Below are 20,755 nucleotides of genomic sequence, written 5' to 3' on the forward strand. Positions count from 1 at the left end.
CCAGTGAGAACAGGTTTGAGGTAGGATAAACCCTGGGTGGGTCACCAGTCCATTACAGGACACACACAGGCACAAGAACGGAGAAAACCGGAGCACCTGGCAAGAACCCATAAAAACACAGGGAGAACCTACAAACTCCATACAGATAGCCCCCCAGGTCCAACACTGAACCCAGAGTCTCAGAGCTGCTAAACAGCAATGCTAACCACTGTGCCACTGTGCCACCTTAGCAGCACCTCCTCAAAACTTACTGTAACCATACTACTGTAACTATACAGTAAATTTCCAACAAAAATAGTATCATGACTGATTTTTTTTAGCAAAGTAGTGTCCGCACACATAGACCAAATATCTCACATAAAGCAACTTATATGACTTTCTCTCTAACTAATGAAAGTCGAGATTGCTTGAACCCCAAATCAACATACTCAGCAGTTTCTAGAACAGATCTCTGAGAACAGACAAAAAATTATGTGATATGAAAATCAGGGTTATCTGAAGCAAAAACCATTTTATTTAACATTTCCTTAAAGTATTTAGGATAAATAAACGGTCATAAGTACTTCACAGTTATATTTATTGTTTGATGCTGCCTTTTGGTTTGCAATAAAGTGATTTCCCCTTTATCTAAGGCTACATGTTTTACATTAGGTTTAGGGCTTTATGGATATATCTTGAAAATTCAGGTCTTACAAAACTAACTTTTTGAAACCTTATTTTGGGAAGAGCAGAAATCAAAGATTGCATATGAAACACTCACTCGATTCCATCAAACACTGCAGCATTTAGAAGACAACCCCCATGAATCATTAGCCACATGTTCAGTATTTCAGAGTTGCAAGTAATGTGTGTTACTGTACAAGATCAAAGGCAGTTTGTTCACAAAGTGTTCAGCTGGGATGCATGGTTAACCCAAACCCTGCACGACCATCTTCCTTTCTGTGCAAAGGTCAGCAGTAATTCTTACCATTGTCTACAAAAACATTTTAGCTTTTCGCTATGTTTTATTCATTCATCTGAGTTCAACACCTCCTTGATTCTTAGAGCGAGTCAAAGACCAACTTGGCAAGCATAGGGCACATGTTAGGACATCACTCCATCGCAGGGCACGTACTGTACATTACCTACCTGGGCAGCATGACTGGGAGGAAACCGGAGTATCAAAAGAAAACATACACAAATGTGGGGATAACACAGAATCTCCTTACAGAGTCAAATTCAAACCCAGGACCTGGAACTATGAAGTGACAGCGCTACCCACTGAACCACCAAATGTCCACACTATACTTTCAGTTACAGGAAATTATACTTATTGTATTTCCTAAGTCCATGCCAAATCAAACTGGAGCCCAGTTCACCCATTGCTTAATAGCAGGTTTCCTTTGGGGTTTTATAATAAACAAAGAGTCACCATCCATCTCTGGTTCACCATTTGGTAATGATGGGGGTGTTTAAGTCTTGATTTGGGCCTTGCTTAAATCCCATTGTGACGACAATCAAGAGATCCACAATGGAAGCACTATCCTATAACACAAAGTTTGAGGTAAAAGTAAAACATACCTTGTAAAGAAGACTATTAGATGGCTTGTAAAGTATCCTTTTATGTATTTAAGTAAGGTTCTCCATCATTGGTTCACAAAGCACTCAAACATTGTGCTCACTAAGAGGAAGTTGTACAATTGCCATGGGCCACACAAGGATAAGCTTGTGACATACAGTAGGAGTGTTGGAGACAACAGTGTCAGTGTTCCTCCAGCCAATGTTCATCAAACTTCATTTCCTGCTTACTCCTTAAGCTTCACGACAAACTGATTTGTGATATTAAATAGGAGACTTTAAACATCTTACTTAAATAAATGTGTGCGTTAATTTTCCACGCTCCGTTTGACACTTTACCCAGAACACATCATTCCATGTGAAATTGTCTTGTAAATCTATGCGATTTGGATTTTCAGTGAGGGCAACTGCTGCACAGATAAGAACTACAGTACCTGTGCTTAACATCAGTGACTCAGGCTTGTCCTGTACATTCAGATGGAAACAAGTCTCTATTGCTACAGGTACAACAGGCAGGCACTGAGACTTGCTTAAACAGTGAAGGCCTGGGATTGATAAATTAGGGATCCAACAGCAAATCAACTAATGGAAAGGTAATAGCTGGTCGTAATGGACTATCCCTAAGATTAATACGATAACCAAAAACGAAATTCTACAATCCTTATTTTCCTTGCAGACTGGCCATTTCACAGCAAATGGATTGGATGGTCAGAGTAGAATCACTCCCAATGTCTTTATGATATTCTCATTCAGCAGAGTATTGTATGCTGCTTTGTCAGCAATGCTGCTGTTACTGGCATTGGGTTTTACCTGTTTTATTAATGGCTGCAAGATAGTTGACATACTGTATTTCTAAGCAGAACCTCAGTTCAGAATTGGTCAAATTCCAGACAGCTGCTAGACCCTGAATTCATGTAATATTCTCGGCTTTATACCAGCTGTACTAAGTCTTGCCTACTTTTTTCTGGCAACGTTTTTGCATAACAAAAACATACTTTAAAAGATGCTTGAGCCTTAGTACTGTATATCAGACCAGGAGTCAGCTTATAATGTGCAATTATCAGCATGTCTGAGCAATGCAAATTAAGGAATGGCTACAGGTGTCATGTAGTGACCCAGTGACATATAATCCTTCTACTCTGAAGCCAAAAGCACAAAAACACCATCAGAACAACATCAGAATAATGTCGACGTGCTAGTCTGTAACTGTGCTACTGTAGGAACTAGGCTCTGATTTCTCTGGCACGCAGAGGATTTCGACACGTGCGTCTTATACTTGGGATAAAACCCTCTGCCATTGCTTTCATTTTCTCTAACGAATCTCAACAGAGAGCTGACGATAAAGTTCTAATACAAAGTCTAATAACGGCCCACGCGTGTTAGTACTTTTCAGTGTCAGAGTAGAAATGGAGTGTCGCTACCCTTCCAGCCTATTTTAACATTGTGTCTGCAACAGAAGAAATATTTACAGTACTTCGCCCAGGTCTTCATGAATGACGATGCAATAACAATATTCTATTGCTTTGGATGTTCACCAAATAAGGTGACTTTTGGAAGTTGATGTAATCGACTAAGGGACAATTTACAGACAATTAAGCCACCAAGGCCTTGAGATTTTGGTAACGAAGCTCTTGAGTATGTTTTCTTTCGTTCTTGAAAAAAAAAAATAACTGGGGAATTCCAACTCACAGGCACAACAGAAAAGACCTGTTTGCTCAAAACGTACCTAAAACTATGATCATAAGGAGGACGTTGTTTCTAAACACTGCCTTTATATTCTTACCAGTGATACCACTATAAAGGATTGCTGGTTCCATTGTACTGAACGTGTGCTTTTGAAGTACGTGCAGTACTTAATACTGCCCTTATGCTGCCACCCCCGCTTGCTGGGCTGAGGCTGTCGGTAAGTCGGGGGAGTATCCGGTCAGATATGCATGTGCCCATAAATTGTCTGTAGATAATGTCTTCGCAGTCACTTTGTATCGTGCAGAATGAAGAGCTCATATTATCAACTGATCAATTACTGGTCCAAGCTAGTGGCCAAACACAGAAAGCAGGGAGCAGAGGAAGCTGACACCTTTTCTGTCCCGGCTGCGCCCTCAGTTAACAATTGTCAGGACTCAGGATCCGAGCAGATGGTCCGGCTGTGAGCATGTTGACAGTCCACATTAGGAAGGGGAGTAGTCGGTTTTTAGTTCACCCCACCACGTCTGTTTTCTGATTATTATCTCAACAAAAGAATTCGCAGCCTTTCCCTGTGTTATTACTGCCCGCATCGGCACCAGTTTCAACAGCAGCGACGTGAAACTGTTTCCAACAAAGTTAGATAAACAACCACGCAAACTCTCTCCTGCATCACTCAAATGCATAATAAAAAAAATCAAGACACAATTTCGGAAATGTACCTGCCATGTTGCTAAACACGACTCAAAATATAACGTCAGTACTCAGAAGTACGGAACCGATAAACTGGCACAAGGCGTTTAATGAAATTGGGTTGGTTAAATAAGGACACAGATTTTCTTACCTCAGAGATGATTCAACCCCATGAAGACTTTGAGAACACACTATTTTTAAAAACCTTCCAAAATTAAGAGGGCCCTTTGCTTTCTATACAGGGGGGAAAGAAATAATCCACCTACGCGCGCACGTCGCCTCCCGTTTCCCAAGCTCTCTGTGTTAACTCATAAAGTGTCCTTGTCTGCGCAAAACAAAATGAAACAAACAACATTTCACCTTTTAAAAAAATAAAATAAAAATCTGCTCCGCTGTATCCCTTCCTTTTCCCTCTGTGGGTGCTTCTGTTTGTTTTTTTACTAATTGTGTGTGCCGCAAGATTTTCTCCCAGTTCCTGCCGGGTCTGGTCGCGTAGCCAATCGACTCTCGGTGACGCTCGGGTAGGCCGGGCCTCTCGTCTCACATTCATAAACGGATGTGATAAGAAGTATTGAATGTACCGACTGCTCAGACCTGAGTTGCACCATGGCGGAAGAAGACGACACGGGGATTCGGATTTTACAAAGCCTCAGGGGAAAGATTTGTAAGTGTAAATAGTTATTTGTTTGGTTGCCGAGTTCGTGCTTCGGAGGGGGAAAGCGAAAAGCAAAAGGCACAGGAGAGGGGAGAGGGCAGAGGGCGCGGTGCGGACCCACACGGTTTCGCGTTTAGCCGGAGTACTAAGCATTGTTAAAGGCAGATTTTAAAGTGATGTTTCAGTCGGGCCTGACTGACTTACTGTACTTCTGTTTTCTTTCCCCCTTTTTAGGTTACTTATGATTACCAGATAGCCCTTAGATGAAAACGCGTTTTATTGTTTTGTGCGACGTACCACTACAATTTATTAAAACACAAAGAAAAAGGCATGCTATTCGCAAACGGCGGTGCCATGTTTATTATTATTTCAACTGTAACGTTTGCATCATAACAGTGCTTAAGAGCATATTCTCTTCTTGAAAATTGTCAATGTCCTTGAATAATAGGGAAAGCAGTTTCATTTGATTTTCTTTTGCTATAAGATGTTCTATAAATACAATTCTTTTTTAACGAAACTTGCGAAATGCTGCTGGCAGGAAGTTGGCTCATTGCATTAACTACTGAAACTAACTGCGGTGCTGCTACAATTTCTATTTTTCTTTTGAAAGAAGAAAATTGAATTGTCGAGGAATGAATTTTAAAACAAAATCGCTTGCAATGTAGTCATTTCTGCGCCTAGCAGTTGGGTTACAGTTGCTTCGTTGCGTCCCATAGTGGCAGGATGCTGCGGCTTCCTGACAGCTCAGTAACTAAATGAAAAGAAAATTAAGAAAAATGGCTTAACGAGTTCTGAATTTAAAAGCAGTTTACACAAGAATCGAATCTATAAATATTTCAGGAGATTTCTGAATCAGTTTGGAGGACATTGTATTCCACGTGATTCCCAATTCGTTTATTTGGCCAGTAAAATGGGAAAAGGAATAAAAGGTTTGGACCAAAACCATAAAGTTTGCTAATCTCTCTTTAATAACAGATAACAGGACAGCATACATGGTACAGTGGTGGACTGTAATGTAGTCTATTACTTCAGTATCTGCCCCGTTTAATGAATAGACCTGCATTACTGTAGACAAAGCTCACAAGGTTATTTTTATTCAAAGGTTTGTTTTTATTCGTAGGCTATTAAAGTGATTGATTATACCAGAGTATGCCGACATCTCTGAAAAGCAAGAAGCTAGGTCACAAGTGTTTTTTTTCTCCTAAAATAAAAGCTGTGAATGAGACTTGAGTTTGAATCGGGATCCCTGGGTTGAGGAATGCACTTTCCTCTTCCTTGTCTCCCACTGTTCATCAGTTGTGGATCTGTCCGCGCAGTTCTCCAGCTCCATCTCCAAGTCACACGTGGTGAGGTGCAGAATGTTTTTCATTTTTAGTGTTCAAGGTTAAAATAGGTTCATTTTTTAATTGAGGTCAGTAGTGTGCTTTTGATTAATATCAAGGGTGTTCTCAGTGTTCACTTCCAAACAATGTATAGAGAAAGGTTTTGAATAATGCTTTCGTGTTTCATTTTAGGGCAGTTTTCAGATAAGAAAGCCACTGCTATTTATGAATTAGAAATGATCAATGAGATTTTGTTCTATTTTTAATTTTAACTTTTTGGCAATGTTTTTAATGGCAGACGGCAATGCAGGAAGAGGTGCTGTTTTGTCACATTTTGTTCTCGCAAAGAAACACTTGACCGATGTCCACAGAAGGGACATTTACTGTGTCTGTTATCGAAGGATAGCCTTTAACAGCATTAAAAAACGGCCAGCAGGATTGCACTGTAAAGCAACAATGCATGTGTTGTTGGAGTGATGGAGTTCTTTTAAAACTCATTACACCTGTAGTTTATTATTGTTTAGAGCCTCTATACTTGATGTAGACCCATATAAAGGGCAGCATTATTTGCTTACACTTGAGACACCTCATAAGAAGGAGAGAGGGAGTGGAACTCCGAAGGTGGGTTTAGAGAGTTGACAGTGAAATCTGGTTTTATCTGGGGAATGAAAGGGAAAGCTGCGTAAGAGACTGAGGAGACCGGAAAGCCTGAGCTCCTTGCTGAAGAGCGACTTAGGCTTGTAGGCTGCATTTTGCCTCTCGTAAGGGCAGAGTCTCTCTCTTCTGGTCCACACAGAGTTGCTATTGTGGTGGCTTGCATACGGCATGCACCTGTGCACCGGCTCTGGTTTGTGAGACAGGGGTGTGTGGTACAAGTGGGACAGGTGTTGGCAAAGTGTACTCGACAGAGCGGGGGAGGGGGGGGTGTTGATGTTTAGGTGAAATCTTTCACAGCAGGTGTCGGCAGCTCATCGTGTCTGCGTTTGCTTGTAAGCCGTTCCTCCAAAATCATAACACAGACAGGTGGCGGGGAGATTAACCCTTTTAATTTAGAGGCCCTCTCTTTTAGTGCAGTATTTGTCTTGCACAAACAGAGCAGCCAGCGTAATGGCTTGTTCTGTATGACATACATAAGGAAATGTATACTTTGAACTTGTCGAGTTGTGCCTTGGGCCGTGAACAGATCTGCTGCTGTTTAGAGAGATGAGGAAACTTCAGGACAAGCCTATTTAAAGAGCACTCTCTAATACTATTTATTGTGGGGTCATGATGAGGATGATCGTAACTCTTTTTGGATTAGGCACACTGAACCCATTTGAGATAATTATATTTGATGGCCAAAGTGTTTTACACTTTTTGGTATGTCAGTGCAAAATGTACTCTGACGTGCCAAGCCATTCCAGTGTTAGGCTGCGAGTATTAATATTGATTTTATTGAGAGGCTGTTGCAGTTCAGTTTGGTTTTTGAGCTTGTTTTGGTTGGGGTAATCCTTCAGCTGCACAGCCACATCCTTCTACCCTATAATTATATAGTCAGGTTATTCGATGTGTTCATACATTCAGCAGCAATTTTCTGTTTTAGCTGACTTGCTTAATCTATGTACAGTAAACACAACAGACAGTCAACACAAAGTTATTCAGGGGACTATGTTTCCAAAATAGTATGTAAATGCTTAGGAGTAGTTTCTTCTAGTTTATATTCCTAAAGGACACAGCAGCGTGTGCTAAGGTCCTAACCTTTCATTCACATATTGCTGAACTGAAAAAACCAGAAACAAGTCCTGGGTTGTCCTTGTTCTATATGAACTAATGTGGTTTTCACCTCCAGATCCATGTTGCTCTGTTTTTTGTACATGTTCTGTGGACAGAACCACTTCCTGACAACTGTACTGTAGCAGGATTCTTTTTTTTTAAAAATGTCAGCTCAGCTCTGATACCTTGCTATGATGGTTCTTTATCACTGCGTGTAGGAAAGAAATGTCAGTGGTTCTACGGCTGTCCACGAAGCTTGAAGAGCGCTGAGGGAATGTTGAAAACATTGTGACTTTTTATAATTCAGACTACAGAAACAAGCAGGGTTTCACAGAATCTGCATCTTGTTGGTATGCCACCCGATTTAAACAGGTCTGCAGAGGTGGTTAGTGCTGCACTACTGAAATGCCATTTTCCAGAAAAAAAAAACTGTTACTTTGATTAATTGAAGCTGTTAAAAGGTAAAACAACAAAACAGGAAGACTTGGAGTTCAGCAATGCTGGCACACGACTGATTAAACTGCAGCAGAAATGTGCACAGCAGCCCAAATAGTATCTTTGCTCCTAGTCATACGCAGTTATTAAGTAAAAAATACAGGGAATGGGAAATAATTTAGCCAAGTCTGAACTGTCCTGGATGAAAACCTTTATACAAAAGATGCATTTTTTGATAACTGCATAACATCTTGATTAAAAAAGATATTCTCGGCTTAGTTTTAAAATATTAAAAGTGAAATGTTGGTCATGCATTGGTTTTTATCATCTGCAGTTTGCTGATATCTGGTTATCATTCTTCAGCCATGTATTTTGCTGAGCTAATGAAAAAAGTACTTTGTGACAGGAAAATGCCTACAATTAGGTACTGTAACCCCCCATTTATCAGCCAGTTCAAGAGGACTGAAGGACAGATGCCTTTGTATAAAGGACAGTTACCAGAATGTTAAGGAGTTCAGCTTAAAAGGCTTTTCATCATCATCAAGAGTAGCATCCACCCTGGTGAACATTTGTGTAGGGACTTTTTGAGATTGGCCTTATTTCAAGTGATGGCTTTTGGGAATGTGCTATTCCCTTTAAATGGGGAAAAAAGCAGCCTTTGATTAAATGGTCATTTAGATAAAAATAATCTAATCCAAGATAAATGCTTTTTCACTTATTGATTGGTTGGACTTTTGCCCCAGTTCAACATGCTGGATCTGGTTGTCTAAAGTGTTTTAATTTGAACAAAAGTTATCTTTTTGGAGTGAGAATTTGTACATATATACACAACATTTAAACTATACTTTTGTGTAAATCAGTCCTTTCGTCTAGTTTTGCAGAAAAGAAAATGTGATTTATTCGGACAATCTAAAAGCATGGTTCAAAAACTTGTTCAGAATATTGCCAAATGGGCCAAGGTGATGTTCTGATTGTGAGGAGGAGTGCAGTGCCCAAACACATCCGTTTTCAGCAAGGGTATTCATTTTATCGTACTTTTAGAGCGCACAGTTTCGCAACCATGTTTTATTAAACGTTTGGGAGGCTCAAAAAAATTAGAGGAAGTACCTATAGATGTTACAGATGAAGGCTTTCCATCTTATGAAACCTTTTTTAAGAGTGCGCAGAAGACAAGAGCCGCCTTTATTAATGTCCAGTTTTCCTTCCAACTTTTTGTGCATAATTTAGAAGTGAGAATTATATAGACAAAATTATATCTACTTTTATGTTGTATTATCACCTCTGCTCTTTTTCTTGTTAGCAGGTTTCTATTCATGAAGGAAAATTAAAATCATCTGTCTGTAGAGTGTGATATACAGTATCTGTGGAAGAAAAGGATCTGTTGATTAGCATGATCTGTAGTAAGAAATTAAGAAATCTTAAAGATGTGTATTACAACATAATTAGATTTTCAGACTGTCCCTTCTGTATTCTTTTATAGAATTAATAATTTGTTAAGCATGTCTCGTAGCACCAAATTACGTCATTGATACTAATGTTTGTTTTGTAACATGCTGATGGTCATTAAAACTGGAGTGTTCTTCAGTACTGTTTCTGCTAATGGTTGATATATTTGCGTTTAACACTTTTGCAATACATTTGGAACCACTGATTGTGGTGAATGCTTGGCAATTGTTTTTAAGTTATACCAATTTAAGCATACAGAAGCTTTAATAATAGGTTTGTCTCAGTTGTACACTTAGGCTTTGAGTTAAATTGAGAAGGCGGTATGGAAGTCTGGCATAAAACCGTTACACAGAAGCAAAATTGATCAGCAGTGATCAAACGTATACAATTTTGACAAATCAAGGCATTGCCTTAGTCGTGCAATTGCTAACCCCAAATTCTTATATTCCAGGTCAGTGTAATGCTTAATTAATAAAATCATGTTGTAATAATTTTTTTTAAATCATTAAGAATTAATAAAAACTAAAATAGTTATTCTCTTGGTTTTAATTTATGGGGTTGTAGAGTATTTTTTGTGAGATCTTTTAAAATGAAATCACTATTTTGTAATTGTCCTGAAACAATTTTTATTTGGGGCTTTCGAGCAAAGAAATTATTTCACAAGAAATCAGTTTACCCTTTCCATTTCTCACAGTGACTAGTTCGGCACGAAAGACAAGTGACCACAGTCTTCCTGCTTGTTTCCGTTATGCTGGAAGTGGTATTAGGTGAAAAAGCTAAAAGAAGTAGCTTCTACAGCGACAAGAAAAAAGAAATCACAAAGACACTCTCATTAACCCTTTGTGAATGTTTGCACATGCTTGGAACAGATAGTTCTTTACGCCTTTTCACTTCCTGCCCTTTTTGCCTGAATAACTACTTGGCTTAGCTGACAAAGTGGGCTTTGTGGGCAATAATTGGTGTTGCTTTGCAGGCAGCCCAGTGTTCGTAATGTACTGTGCTGTCAATGCTCTGAAGCACTAACCACTGATTGGTATAAGAAGGTCACCCCAATTGTGGCTTTATTCATGACTCCTTAAAGCAGTTCAAGCATGCTTAATAAAAATGAGCAAAATATGAATGAACATTCACATTTTGGTTGCAGACTGGGGAAAAAAAAAAGCTGAAAGCTTTATTTGTGGGAATCGAAGCAGGGGTGTGCACGCATGAAATGAATCTCAAGCACACCATTGCCAAGAAGTGCATCCTTTGTCTGCTTTCAGTGAAAGACAAGCCGGGATCCCGGACGTAGTATCAGATATGATGAATATAAAATGAGCCTGAGTTTGTGACACAGTGGTGTTTGAGACCTAAGGGTTGATTTTTCTAGAGATGTGTACATGGAAGGCCTTCAGAGCACTGCAAAGTGACGTTGAAGGGTATCTAGATCGATTCATCAGTTTTATTTGTAGGGGAGGTTTTTATGTTTTATGAGTTTTTGTTTTTTGAGCACATGACTTGAAGCTATTTCGCGAGACATGGTTTGTATCAGGGCTCTGAATCACTTGTACCACACTGAGGATACGAAAGAAAAAGGGCTGTGCGAGAGGAAATAGGTGCTGAAAACAATATAACCACATGTCACTGTTTTCATATCTCACTTTTCCATAGGCTTCATTCTCTTATTACTACTATACACTTGTTTTTGTGTCTTGTCTTAACATAACCGATTAACTCTGCCACCTGTGTAGTAGCACATTATAAAATATTAGGTCTGGCATTGAACGTTAATAGCAGTTACAAATGCAGTGCCTGGTTTAAATATGTAAATTAATCAACTGTAAAAAACGATTATTGATCCAGGGCCAACTGTGTTTGGAGTTTCCAAATGGCTCCTTTTAATTGTAAAGGTAGACTGTAAAAATAGCCGTGGACTTATTTTATCTTGGTGCTCTATTAAATTGCTCAGTGTATGTGTTCACAGGGAAGTTTTTTAAACTAAGTTAAGAGAAGATGTTTTAGTAAGGAGGTTGTACAAATGACAAACCGCCAAAGTCATGCATGTCCATGTTCACTTTTTTCACTTGTAGAATTTCCTGATTTTTTTTTTCTCTTAACTAAACCTTAAAGAATGTTAAAAAGTTAATATCTAGGTTAAAAAACAATATGATGTCATTATGGACTGGCAAGTGCTTAGACATGCAAAGCAAACATCAGGAATCCCTTATTTCACCAGTTTACAGTTTTAATTTCATTCTCTGGTCAAAATTTCAGATTAAGCCTTGGTCTGGTTCCGAAGCATATCGTTAAGGCTCTCAATCATGATGTAAAGTACTCAACATTTTCTGACAATTTTATATTTTTTATCTATTGGCTGATAAAACTGTACTGCCTAAAATGTTTTACTGCTCCGGTGAACGTTAGTAATTACTGAACATGGTTTGAAGGAGATCATTTTAGCCCCTGAATCAAGATTTGAATGCGGGTTGTTGCCTCTGTTGACATTTCAGGGGCTTGAAGGACACTAAAGCAATCAATATTGATTAAATGCAGTCAAGGGGTGTTAATTATTGGGGCAGTGAATGCTGCAAATTGACAATGTGGTTCTTTTAAGTGGCAGGCCATGTACAACTTGGAAATGTTCCACTATGGAGGTGCTTAACCATAAGGTATCTCCATAGATATCCGTGTTCAAGAGCGCAGGATGCATTTTTTTCCCACCAGACAAAAGATTGCCTTGAAAAAGCCCGAAACAGTGTGGGTCACTGTTTTGTTTTACAGGCAGGGTTTTGTTTTACAGGAGTGGTTGTTGAACTGTTGGGTTGAGTATAGCATTGTTTACACAACACAGCTCTTTAAAGTTTCTCCTCCTCAGCAAGGACATGTTTCTTTATAACACTTCTGTAATGGACACTGAGAAAATATATGCTGCACTGTTCTTCATTTTTTAAAATCTGTTTCATTGTAGAGTAGAAAGTAAACCTAATCAAATTGTTGTTTGCTTCTTTTCTACAGATCAGTCCAACCAATTAGTATCAGCGCTGGTGCAACACAGACATTCTAAACTAAAGATTCCTATTATGATAATCCTGTTCCATTGTTGTATGTTCTTAGATGATGGTTTGTTTACTGAAAATAAATACTACTATAAGCCTGTATTCATGTGTGACATTATCTCCCAATCAAGGTACAATCTTAAGTTGAAAAGCACAAGCTTTGCTCAAGGACATGCACGAATCCTTCTACTTTTATCCTTTTATTGATTTTCACTGTAACGGGTCACGTGGAGATGTCGGCACAGCCTCTTACAAGAGCATGTGTAGTTACTTTATCTGGAATGTTTTATGATAATTAAACAGTACCTTAAGACAGGGCTTCACAAGTCTGGCTCTTAGGGGCAGAGAACAGCCAGCATTGTAGAGTAAAATGATCTCAAAGCTATATTGGACCAGTTGTAGCCCACCTGCGCAGATCTGAAACTGCTGATGAATAGAGAGAAGCTACAAACCTGCTGGCCTCTCGTAGATCAAACTTAGGGAAAATCCCTGCATTTAAGGCCTGGGGAAAGTCGCATGAAGTTCAGAGTGTAAGTGACATGGGAATCGTCTTGCAATAACAGCAAAATGTACAGAAGAACAAGCTTTATTTAGTGATAGCATTGACCGCATCTGTCCCTCTTAATGCACTGTTAGGCTTTTGTCAGGACTGGGTAGAAGTGACATAATGAGCACACTGCGAGCACTGTAGTCGCTTTCATGAGTGCCATGCACATGAACAGAAAGTCCTGTGGTGCTCGTACTTACAATGGGGAGACTGTCACCGGCAGATGTCCAGGGTTGTTGCTCTTCCGTCTGGCAAGCTCCACGAGCCATCCCAGGATGAAATGTTTTGGCTTTGTGTTCCATTGTGGCAGCTGACCTAGATTTCTGTCCAATGGCGCCCAGTGGTCGCCACAGTGAGCCTACATGGCTCCGTTACCAACAGCATTCCAAGCGGCTTGGATTGGGGGGAAAATTGGGGAAATGCGTCGTTCACCTTTTTAAATAAGGGATGATTTTGTTGCAGTGTTTACCAAGTTGATGTTCATCTCCACAAACATTTGTTGTCCCTTTCTGTTTTATTGCTTCAGACTTCCTCCTGCCTGCAAAAAAAAAAGCTTTCTGAAAGAGAGTTGCACTTTTGCAACAGTGCTCTCCTATGCGACTCTGTCTGCCATCCTGTTTCAGCACTCCAATTTTCTTTTCTTAATGATGGGAGATACTGTATATCGCCAATGTAGTTTTCATTCCATACAGTTTCTACAGGGGGTGGTTTACTTCAGAAAATAACTTTCTAGAACCTTTTTATTAAAATTTCCTTTCCCCCCCACCCCTCCTTTGAATTAACAGGTGAGGCGAAGAACTTGGTTCCGTGCCCTGGACCGAACAGGATGAGAGATTGTTTCTGTACAGTAAGCCTAGATCAAGAAGAAGTCTTCCGTACGAAAGTATTTGAAAAAAGTTTAAGGTAACATTAACAAAATTGTTGTTCATCTTTTCACCTCACTAATTAGAACACAGAAGCTTCTAGTTTCTTGTAATGCATTTCAAAAGTCTTTTGATGTCCATTATTTTGGCAGTGAAAATACCTCAATAATGCACTAGGGTAGAGTACTTTCACATTGTATATTGATTTCTGACCTTATATTTTACCAAATAATGAACAATTTACATCAGATGTGACTCATTTTAAAATGCATCTCTACAATTTAAAGTTTGATATTTTAGTCCCTTACCATTTTCGTTTAATATTTTGCTACTTTTGATGTTTCAAGAAGTGAAAGGGATTTAGTATTGTACATTTAGGAGCTGTTTACAAGTTTTTGTATTTAAAAAAAAATAAAATTCTTGTGGCACATTTTAGCATGGGGTGGCATGAATGTCAGAGCTGCTGTTTCACTGCATTTGGGTCCTAGCTTGGGTTCTGGTCAGGTGCTCTTTCTTTGTGGAACTGGTATTTGTGCCCTGTCTGTGTAGGTTTTCTACAGGTGCTGTGTTTCTCCCACCTAGATTGACATGCTGTTAAGATTTGATGGGCTATTCTGAATTGCCTTGCCGTGGGCTGGTATCCTGCCCAGGTGGGAGATGTCATGTGCTTACAGGATAGGCTCTGCCCCTCCACAACTCGGACTATATCAAGCAATTTCTGCTAATGACTGGTCTTGGATGTATGGTTTAAGGAGAAGGGTGCAGACAGGATAGGTTGACAGTTTCAATTGGCAATTCTCTTCATTTTCTCACCTTGGATAACTTGTGCAATGGCAGAAATTGTTGCATTCCAATTGTGGGACAGACAAATTATTTTTGCTCACTTCCAAAAGAACCTCAATTCATATGCTGTAATACACTACAGTTATTTGAAACAAAGTTAAAAGCAGTGATGTTTAGTTTGTAATACATAGGACCTTCTGCAGTTTGATGTAACACATTTTTTCAGAAATCATCTGCCAAATATTCTGCATTGCAATTTAAAGGGTATAAGAATGTACCTGTTGTATAAGGATGTGTGCATTTAAGCCTCTGAGTGCTGTAATTACTAATTGATGTCTTTATATAGCTTTCAATGACTTTTAAGTGCTGTTGTGCCATCTCAATTGTATTTTTCCATTATTGTGGGTGAAACTCTATTTTTATTCCAACCCAGGGTTATTTTATGTGTGCTAAATATCATCCTGTTTTGTGAAACAACATTGACTGCTCAAGCGTGTGCCATAATGCAATATCCTGTTTGTCACTTTCTTTATAATTTAGCCTGAAAGTGCTGTGGCTGCAAATCAGATCATTTACATACCTACTGAAGGAGCTTATGTTTGTTTTGCATGCTTATATTGGGAAGTAGCATAGTACTTAAAATCCAGTTTTTTAAGAAAAGCAAAAACCCTTTCACCTGTGAATTTGCATGCTAATTGAGATTTAATTTAATCCAAATTAATAATAAATCCAAAAGTAATGAAAGTAGCCTAATTTTGCACCAATTACCAGGTGGTGATTTTACTAAAGCAATCTGAGTGAAGTGTCATGCTCAAGGTACAATGTTAGTGTCTCATCTTTCCAGTTATGAGTCTCTAACCACTGCACAGATATACCAGAAACTTTTTTTTACTGTCTATAATATTTGCCTCCTTTCCTTCATTTAAATATAAACTTGCCAGAACATTTACATTATTAATAACTTACTAGATAGAAACAAAAAGAAAAAGAAAATAATACACTGATCAATATAAAAGATGGCATCAGTGAAGGTATCCTTCAGATCGAAACATATGAAAAGCTCATATATAGAATAGTTTTTAACCTGATTTTAAAAGTGAAAGCAGTTGTAGTCCTTTACATACATTTTCATATCCTTCCTTAATGTTTGGATTTAACAAACCTCGAATACCAAACTCTCAAACTGTATGAATTGTACATAATTTTTAGGTGGATTAATAAAATCCTGGCAAGGTCCTGACCTTTTTGCTTTAAGGGGCTAATGAGATTTATCACTTAACTTTAACACTAACTTGTCTTCCTTTGTATTAATATGTACCTGTGCCTCTTGTTTATTTCTAATGGCTAAAGAATATAGAATATAGAAAAAGTGAGGAAGGGAATGGACATTTTATTATCTCTGAGTGACTATTTGGCTACTCTGAGCAGTATTTAAATGCCCTGTACAAGGCCAAATAGTAGAAATAATGAATATAAAGTTGCTGGACAAAAAATGTCAACACCAAATATGCTGTCATGTTACTTAATAGGGGATTGGCCACTGCACATGGACAATATAGCATGTATGTGCTGTTACATACTTTGCCAGCATCTGGAATTTTTTAGGAGAGATCCAGCACCATTCTTCCACTAGAAAGTCAACCCACTTGTGCCTGATTGATGGTGGAAAGCACTGTATTGTTTCAATCCTGAATATCCATTTAAGTGCTTGATTGGGATTACATTTGACACATGGTTAACATCGGTATCACACTCATCAAACATCTGAGCAACCACCCATACTCTGGGTGGTGGCACTGGCATTCTGCGAGACGCCCCTCCTGGCAGGAAAGAAATGATGCTACGTGGGGTGAAGATGATTACTCTATACTGTACCTATAAGTAGAGATTAACATTGATCTTGAAACCAAGCACTCAGAGCTTTAAGCGTTCTTTAGAATGGCGCCAAGTGTACTCATCCATTTGTTGAGAACATGCAATGCGGTCAGATGAATCATCCTTCGCTATTCCTCCACTGCTAGGGAGTCCAGTGTGTGTGCCCCTTGCACCACTGGACTCCCTATGCATTGAGGCATACAGTATGGTGAGTGGTTTGTACACTGCAGCCTGACTATGGTGTCCCTCTTTAGAGTTCTCAGCCGACAGTTTTTGAGGAATATGTTTGATTATGCCATAGGCTGAAATTATAGTTAGTTGATGTGCCGTTGCTTACATGGTTTGTCTCGTACTTCAAATAAATGTTGGAGTATGTGTTTCTGGCAACTGTTGCCCTTTGCCAAAGTTGTCTTTCTGCCAGTTTATCATTGTTACATTGTGTGGCTCGTGTAACCAATTGAGTTGTTTTGGTCACTTAAGATCCTGCCAAATGATTTCCAGTAATCTCTCTTCTTTAAATGCTACTGAGAGCCCCTTACAGCCATGCTTTTAATAATTATAGGCAACACACCCTAACCAGAATTTTTATACATGACCTAAGGTATGCTGGGGTATTTAACACATGAGCCACACTTGTGTTGAAGTCTTTGCTTTTAATGGGGTCTCTCATCTATCCAGGTGTTACCATTTTTTGTCCGCTGGACCACTAATCCCACCATGATCCGTGCTCCTGGGTATGTTGTATGGTGTTGCTTGGGAAATCGTGTCTCATGATGTAACCCAGGATCGAACCTGATCACAGCGCTCAGTCTGTGCCCAGGAGAATGACGTTAGCAGTTGAGTCACTCAAGAGGCCCAGGAGGTCATTTCTGGGATGGGTTTGAAACTGCTGTGACCAGTCTCCTGGTAGCGAAGCCACTTGAGAAAGATGCTTAGATTTAGCTGTAAGCAACTTTAACCACTTTTAAGTGTTTGGATATTTTTCTGTTCTTTAAAAAAGTATGATATTAATACTAAGTAAACAGATGTAGCTGTTTATTTTTTAAACCTTGAAGTACCGTGCTCTGTATAATAGGCCATTAAGCCAATTATAATATGCAGTGCCACCAAACCATATATCCTTAACAGTTGAAAGAGACACACCTGAAGAAGGCTCTGCAGCCGAAATGTTGTCTCTTTTTCTTTTCAGCATGGAATGTACCTTTACCTTTTCCTTTGTATCCTAATTTATTTTTCAGATTCTCTACAGACTAACTTATTCCTGTCATCTTGTCCAAATCACCTGAAAACAATTTTTAGAACATTCCTAATATGACCCTTTTGACCCATTTCCTTTATTTCTGTTTGACTCGTGAAACGTGCTATTTCTTGATAACGGTGAAATCAGTGTTGATTTATTTTGAGTACTGTATGTTGTACATTCCACCTTAATGTTCAACACAGTTTTCTCACTGGTTAGACATATGCGACGGCGTTTGGTGTTGGAGTTTTGTAGCTTGGTTGTCCAGATGGTAGCATCCCAGGACAGGGTACGAATCAGCTTGAACTGACGTTGTATCATGAAAAAATAGCCAGAAAATGAAATGAACAACAGATGACGGATGATGCATACTTCAGTTACGCTGTAATAAAAGGGAAAAAAGTGAGTGCTATACTTCTACCACATGGAGTAAGGGAAATCACTTAAGAACCTGAGACTAGGGGGGTATCAGTCTCAATTCAAGAAGTTTTTTTAATTAAGCTGTTAATTAATTAGCATAACTGTGACATCTATGGTTCCCAGCCCTGGTCTTGAAGGGAGGAAGACTCTGCTTGTTCAGCTCAGCTAGAATAAAAATATATCCACTGTTAATTGATAACTTAATTGTTCTTCTTACTTGTTTAGGCTTTTAATTTGTTTCTTTGGTCTGTACTTTTACATTTCAAGTTGATCAGTTGATGATGAACAAACGCAGGTGCAACTGACTCTGTATCCGACTTGTCCATTTTTCTTTTGAACGAGGTACGGTTCTGAACATATGGCAGTCCTGAAACTCAGACGTTTGTACAGGATTAATACTAATAACAAATCACATTTTAAAAGCTGTACACAAATTTACAACAATGCCCCAACCAGAAAACAAAATCAACAAGCCTGTGATTAAGGTCACAGCTGGAGCAAAACCAGTTGAATCTGTGTTCCTCCAGGACCAGGGTTGCAAACCACTGATTTATAGGATAATTTACATTTCTAGACTTTTCAGTGTGATCCAGCTAAGGTCTATAAAACCCTAAAGTATTGTCCAGCTGTGTGAGTATTTTATGTCAGTGTCATAAGTGCACATTTATAGATGGAAACAAATTTGAGAGCACCGTGGCTTTCCCAAGTTTGACATCATAAACTTTGCATTACAGAACCTATGAGAAAGGTGAGATCATACAGACGTATGGCATATGTAAACTATGGACATGTGTAAATATAATAATTTCATTAAACCTGTGTAGGCAGCTAACCTGCTTAATATTTCCAAATTTTGCAAGCTGTATGTAGAAATATAAATATTGAATATCCCATCGAAAAAATAAAGAATTTTGCACTGTTACTGAAAGATGGTTCTTGCACCATAAGCTGGTACTATTTTTCTGAGGATATTTTGCAATAAAGCCAATAAATGGATTCCTTTCACAGTGACTTAGAGGAAGCATATCCACCCACACTGTTTTTCCTTTTTTCCAGTTAGAGCACGGGTCAGACATTTGTAATAGAGCAATACCACTTTTTCTAGGAACTCACGTGGAGAATTGTAAGCCGTGTACAATTAAGTCATTAGGTGTTTCGGTTAATCTGTTACTGTGTGGTAAAGCAAGTACAACCTCGACAGTTTCCCTCAGTGTCTGTCTGAAACAAAATAAGAGGGCAAAAGGGGAGGAACGATGTTTCAATTCGAAACATGCAAGGCCATGTTTTACTCTAAGCACAGTTCTCTTTCAAAGGATATTTGAAAAACATCCGTTTAAGCTTTTTAACCGAGATAGAAGAGGTTTAGGTAGTATACTGTATAGCTTTCCAGAAAATGTAGCATTTTAATGAAAACCAAAGGTTATGGATATTTCCCAAAGTTACTTGCTATGCTTCTCTCTTTTGTTTAAGAAAAGAAGGCCACCCTTAAAAGTTAAATTGTTTAGTATTTAAAGATTGATTAGTGTATCTTCTGGTAAAAGTGCTGTACATTTCTTGCTTGTGTGTTTTTTACCACAGAGAATGTATTTGGAGTTGTAGGTGTTTTGTGTTTGACTGACTCACTTCACTAGCCTTCCAAGTAAAAGGCTCTCTGAAGTCTGCAGCTGCAATCCTGCCCTCTCTAGCTTTTCAAGTGTGTGATTCAAATATTCCTTGCAGTGCTACAGAGCAGCTGGGTTAAAATCTAGATTCTGAGGCTGATGTTTCAGAAGCTTATTTGCCAATTCAGAAGAGTTTTTTTTGTACTTAAACTGCCTGATCAAAATTAAAAATGTTATTCTTCAAAGGCCATTTCAGACTCTCCAACTTTAGTCTCAAAACCTGGCCTTGGTAAGTCCCCCATCCTTCAGGTTTTATTGGAGACTTCATCAGTACCTGAAAATCCTGTTTATATCAGTTAAGTAGGGCAATAATTGGTTCATCTGGAATAATAACCATAAGGCCTTGTGATTTTGCATATCTTCATTTGGAGATTTTAATGTGATTGCTGGTCTTGTACTTTTTTTTTTATTGAAGTTGTGTATAAAACCATTTCCTGTCGTGATGGTGACTTGTTACAGACAACAGGCTTTGTTGTTATTATTTTGTTCATTATGAGTTTCTTTGCTACCATTGCCCTCGTAATTTTATATACAGTATGTAATTGAACTGGAAACATGGCTTCAGAGGAAAAGCCAGCCATATTCATTTGAGATGAATGTCAACATGTGCCAACAAGGCAGAGCATTACTGTCAGTGTCTCACCGGGCTTCATCATTCATCTTCCCAGGCATGAGTAATGATTTAACAGAAACAAGGGAAGTAGGGGGGTGCAGCTATTTTTATCAGGCTTGTTTAATCATTGTGGAGAACAGTGACTTGGTCCTCACATTCTTCGCAGAAGGTACAC

The 20,755-nt window shown here is 38.8% G+C and overlaps 1 protein-coding gene and 1 long non-coding RNA gene across 6 annotated transcripts in view; one reads left to right on the plus strand and one right to left on the minus strand.

The window, feature by feature from the left end:
* Positions 1–4,389, minus strand: part of LOC148676793 (uncharacterized) — a 37,330-nt gene extending 32,941 nt beyond the window's left edge. For 2 of the 5 annotated variants that reach the window (XR_015928580.1, XR_015928579.1), the window contains exon 1: positions 4,085–4,387. This is a non-coding gene — a long non-coding RNA (uncharacterized LOC148676793). Of the gene's footprint in view, positions 1–4,084 lie in introns of all 5 variants that reach the window. The other 3 variants (XR_015928581.1, XR_015928577.1, XR_015928574.1) reach the window with 2 other exon arrangements.
* Positions 4,390–4,446: 57 nt separating this feature from the next.
* Positions 4,447–20,755, plus strand: part of rasa2 (RAS p21 protein activator 2) — a 54,619-nt gene continuing 38,310 nt past the window's right edge. Inside the window, exons 1-2 of the mRNA XM_088613229.1 lie at positions 4,447–4,597; positions 13,911–14,028. Coding sequence (XP_088469355.1) covers positions 4,540–4,597; positions 13,911–14,028 — 176 coding nt within the window. The 5' untranslated portion in view covers positions 4,447–4,539. The remainder of the gene's footprint in view (positions 4,598–13,910; positions 14,029–20,755) is intronic.

This window comes from Lepisosteus platostomus, chromosome 2 (genome assembly GCF_059453375.1).
Source record: "Lepisosteus platostomus isolate fLepPlt1 chromosome 2, fLepPlt1.hap1, whole genome shotgun sequence".
Lineage (NCBI taxonomy): Eukaryota > Metazoa > Chordata > Actinopteri > Semionotiformes > Lepisosteidae > Lepisosteus > Lepisosteus platostomus.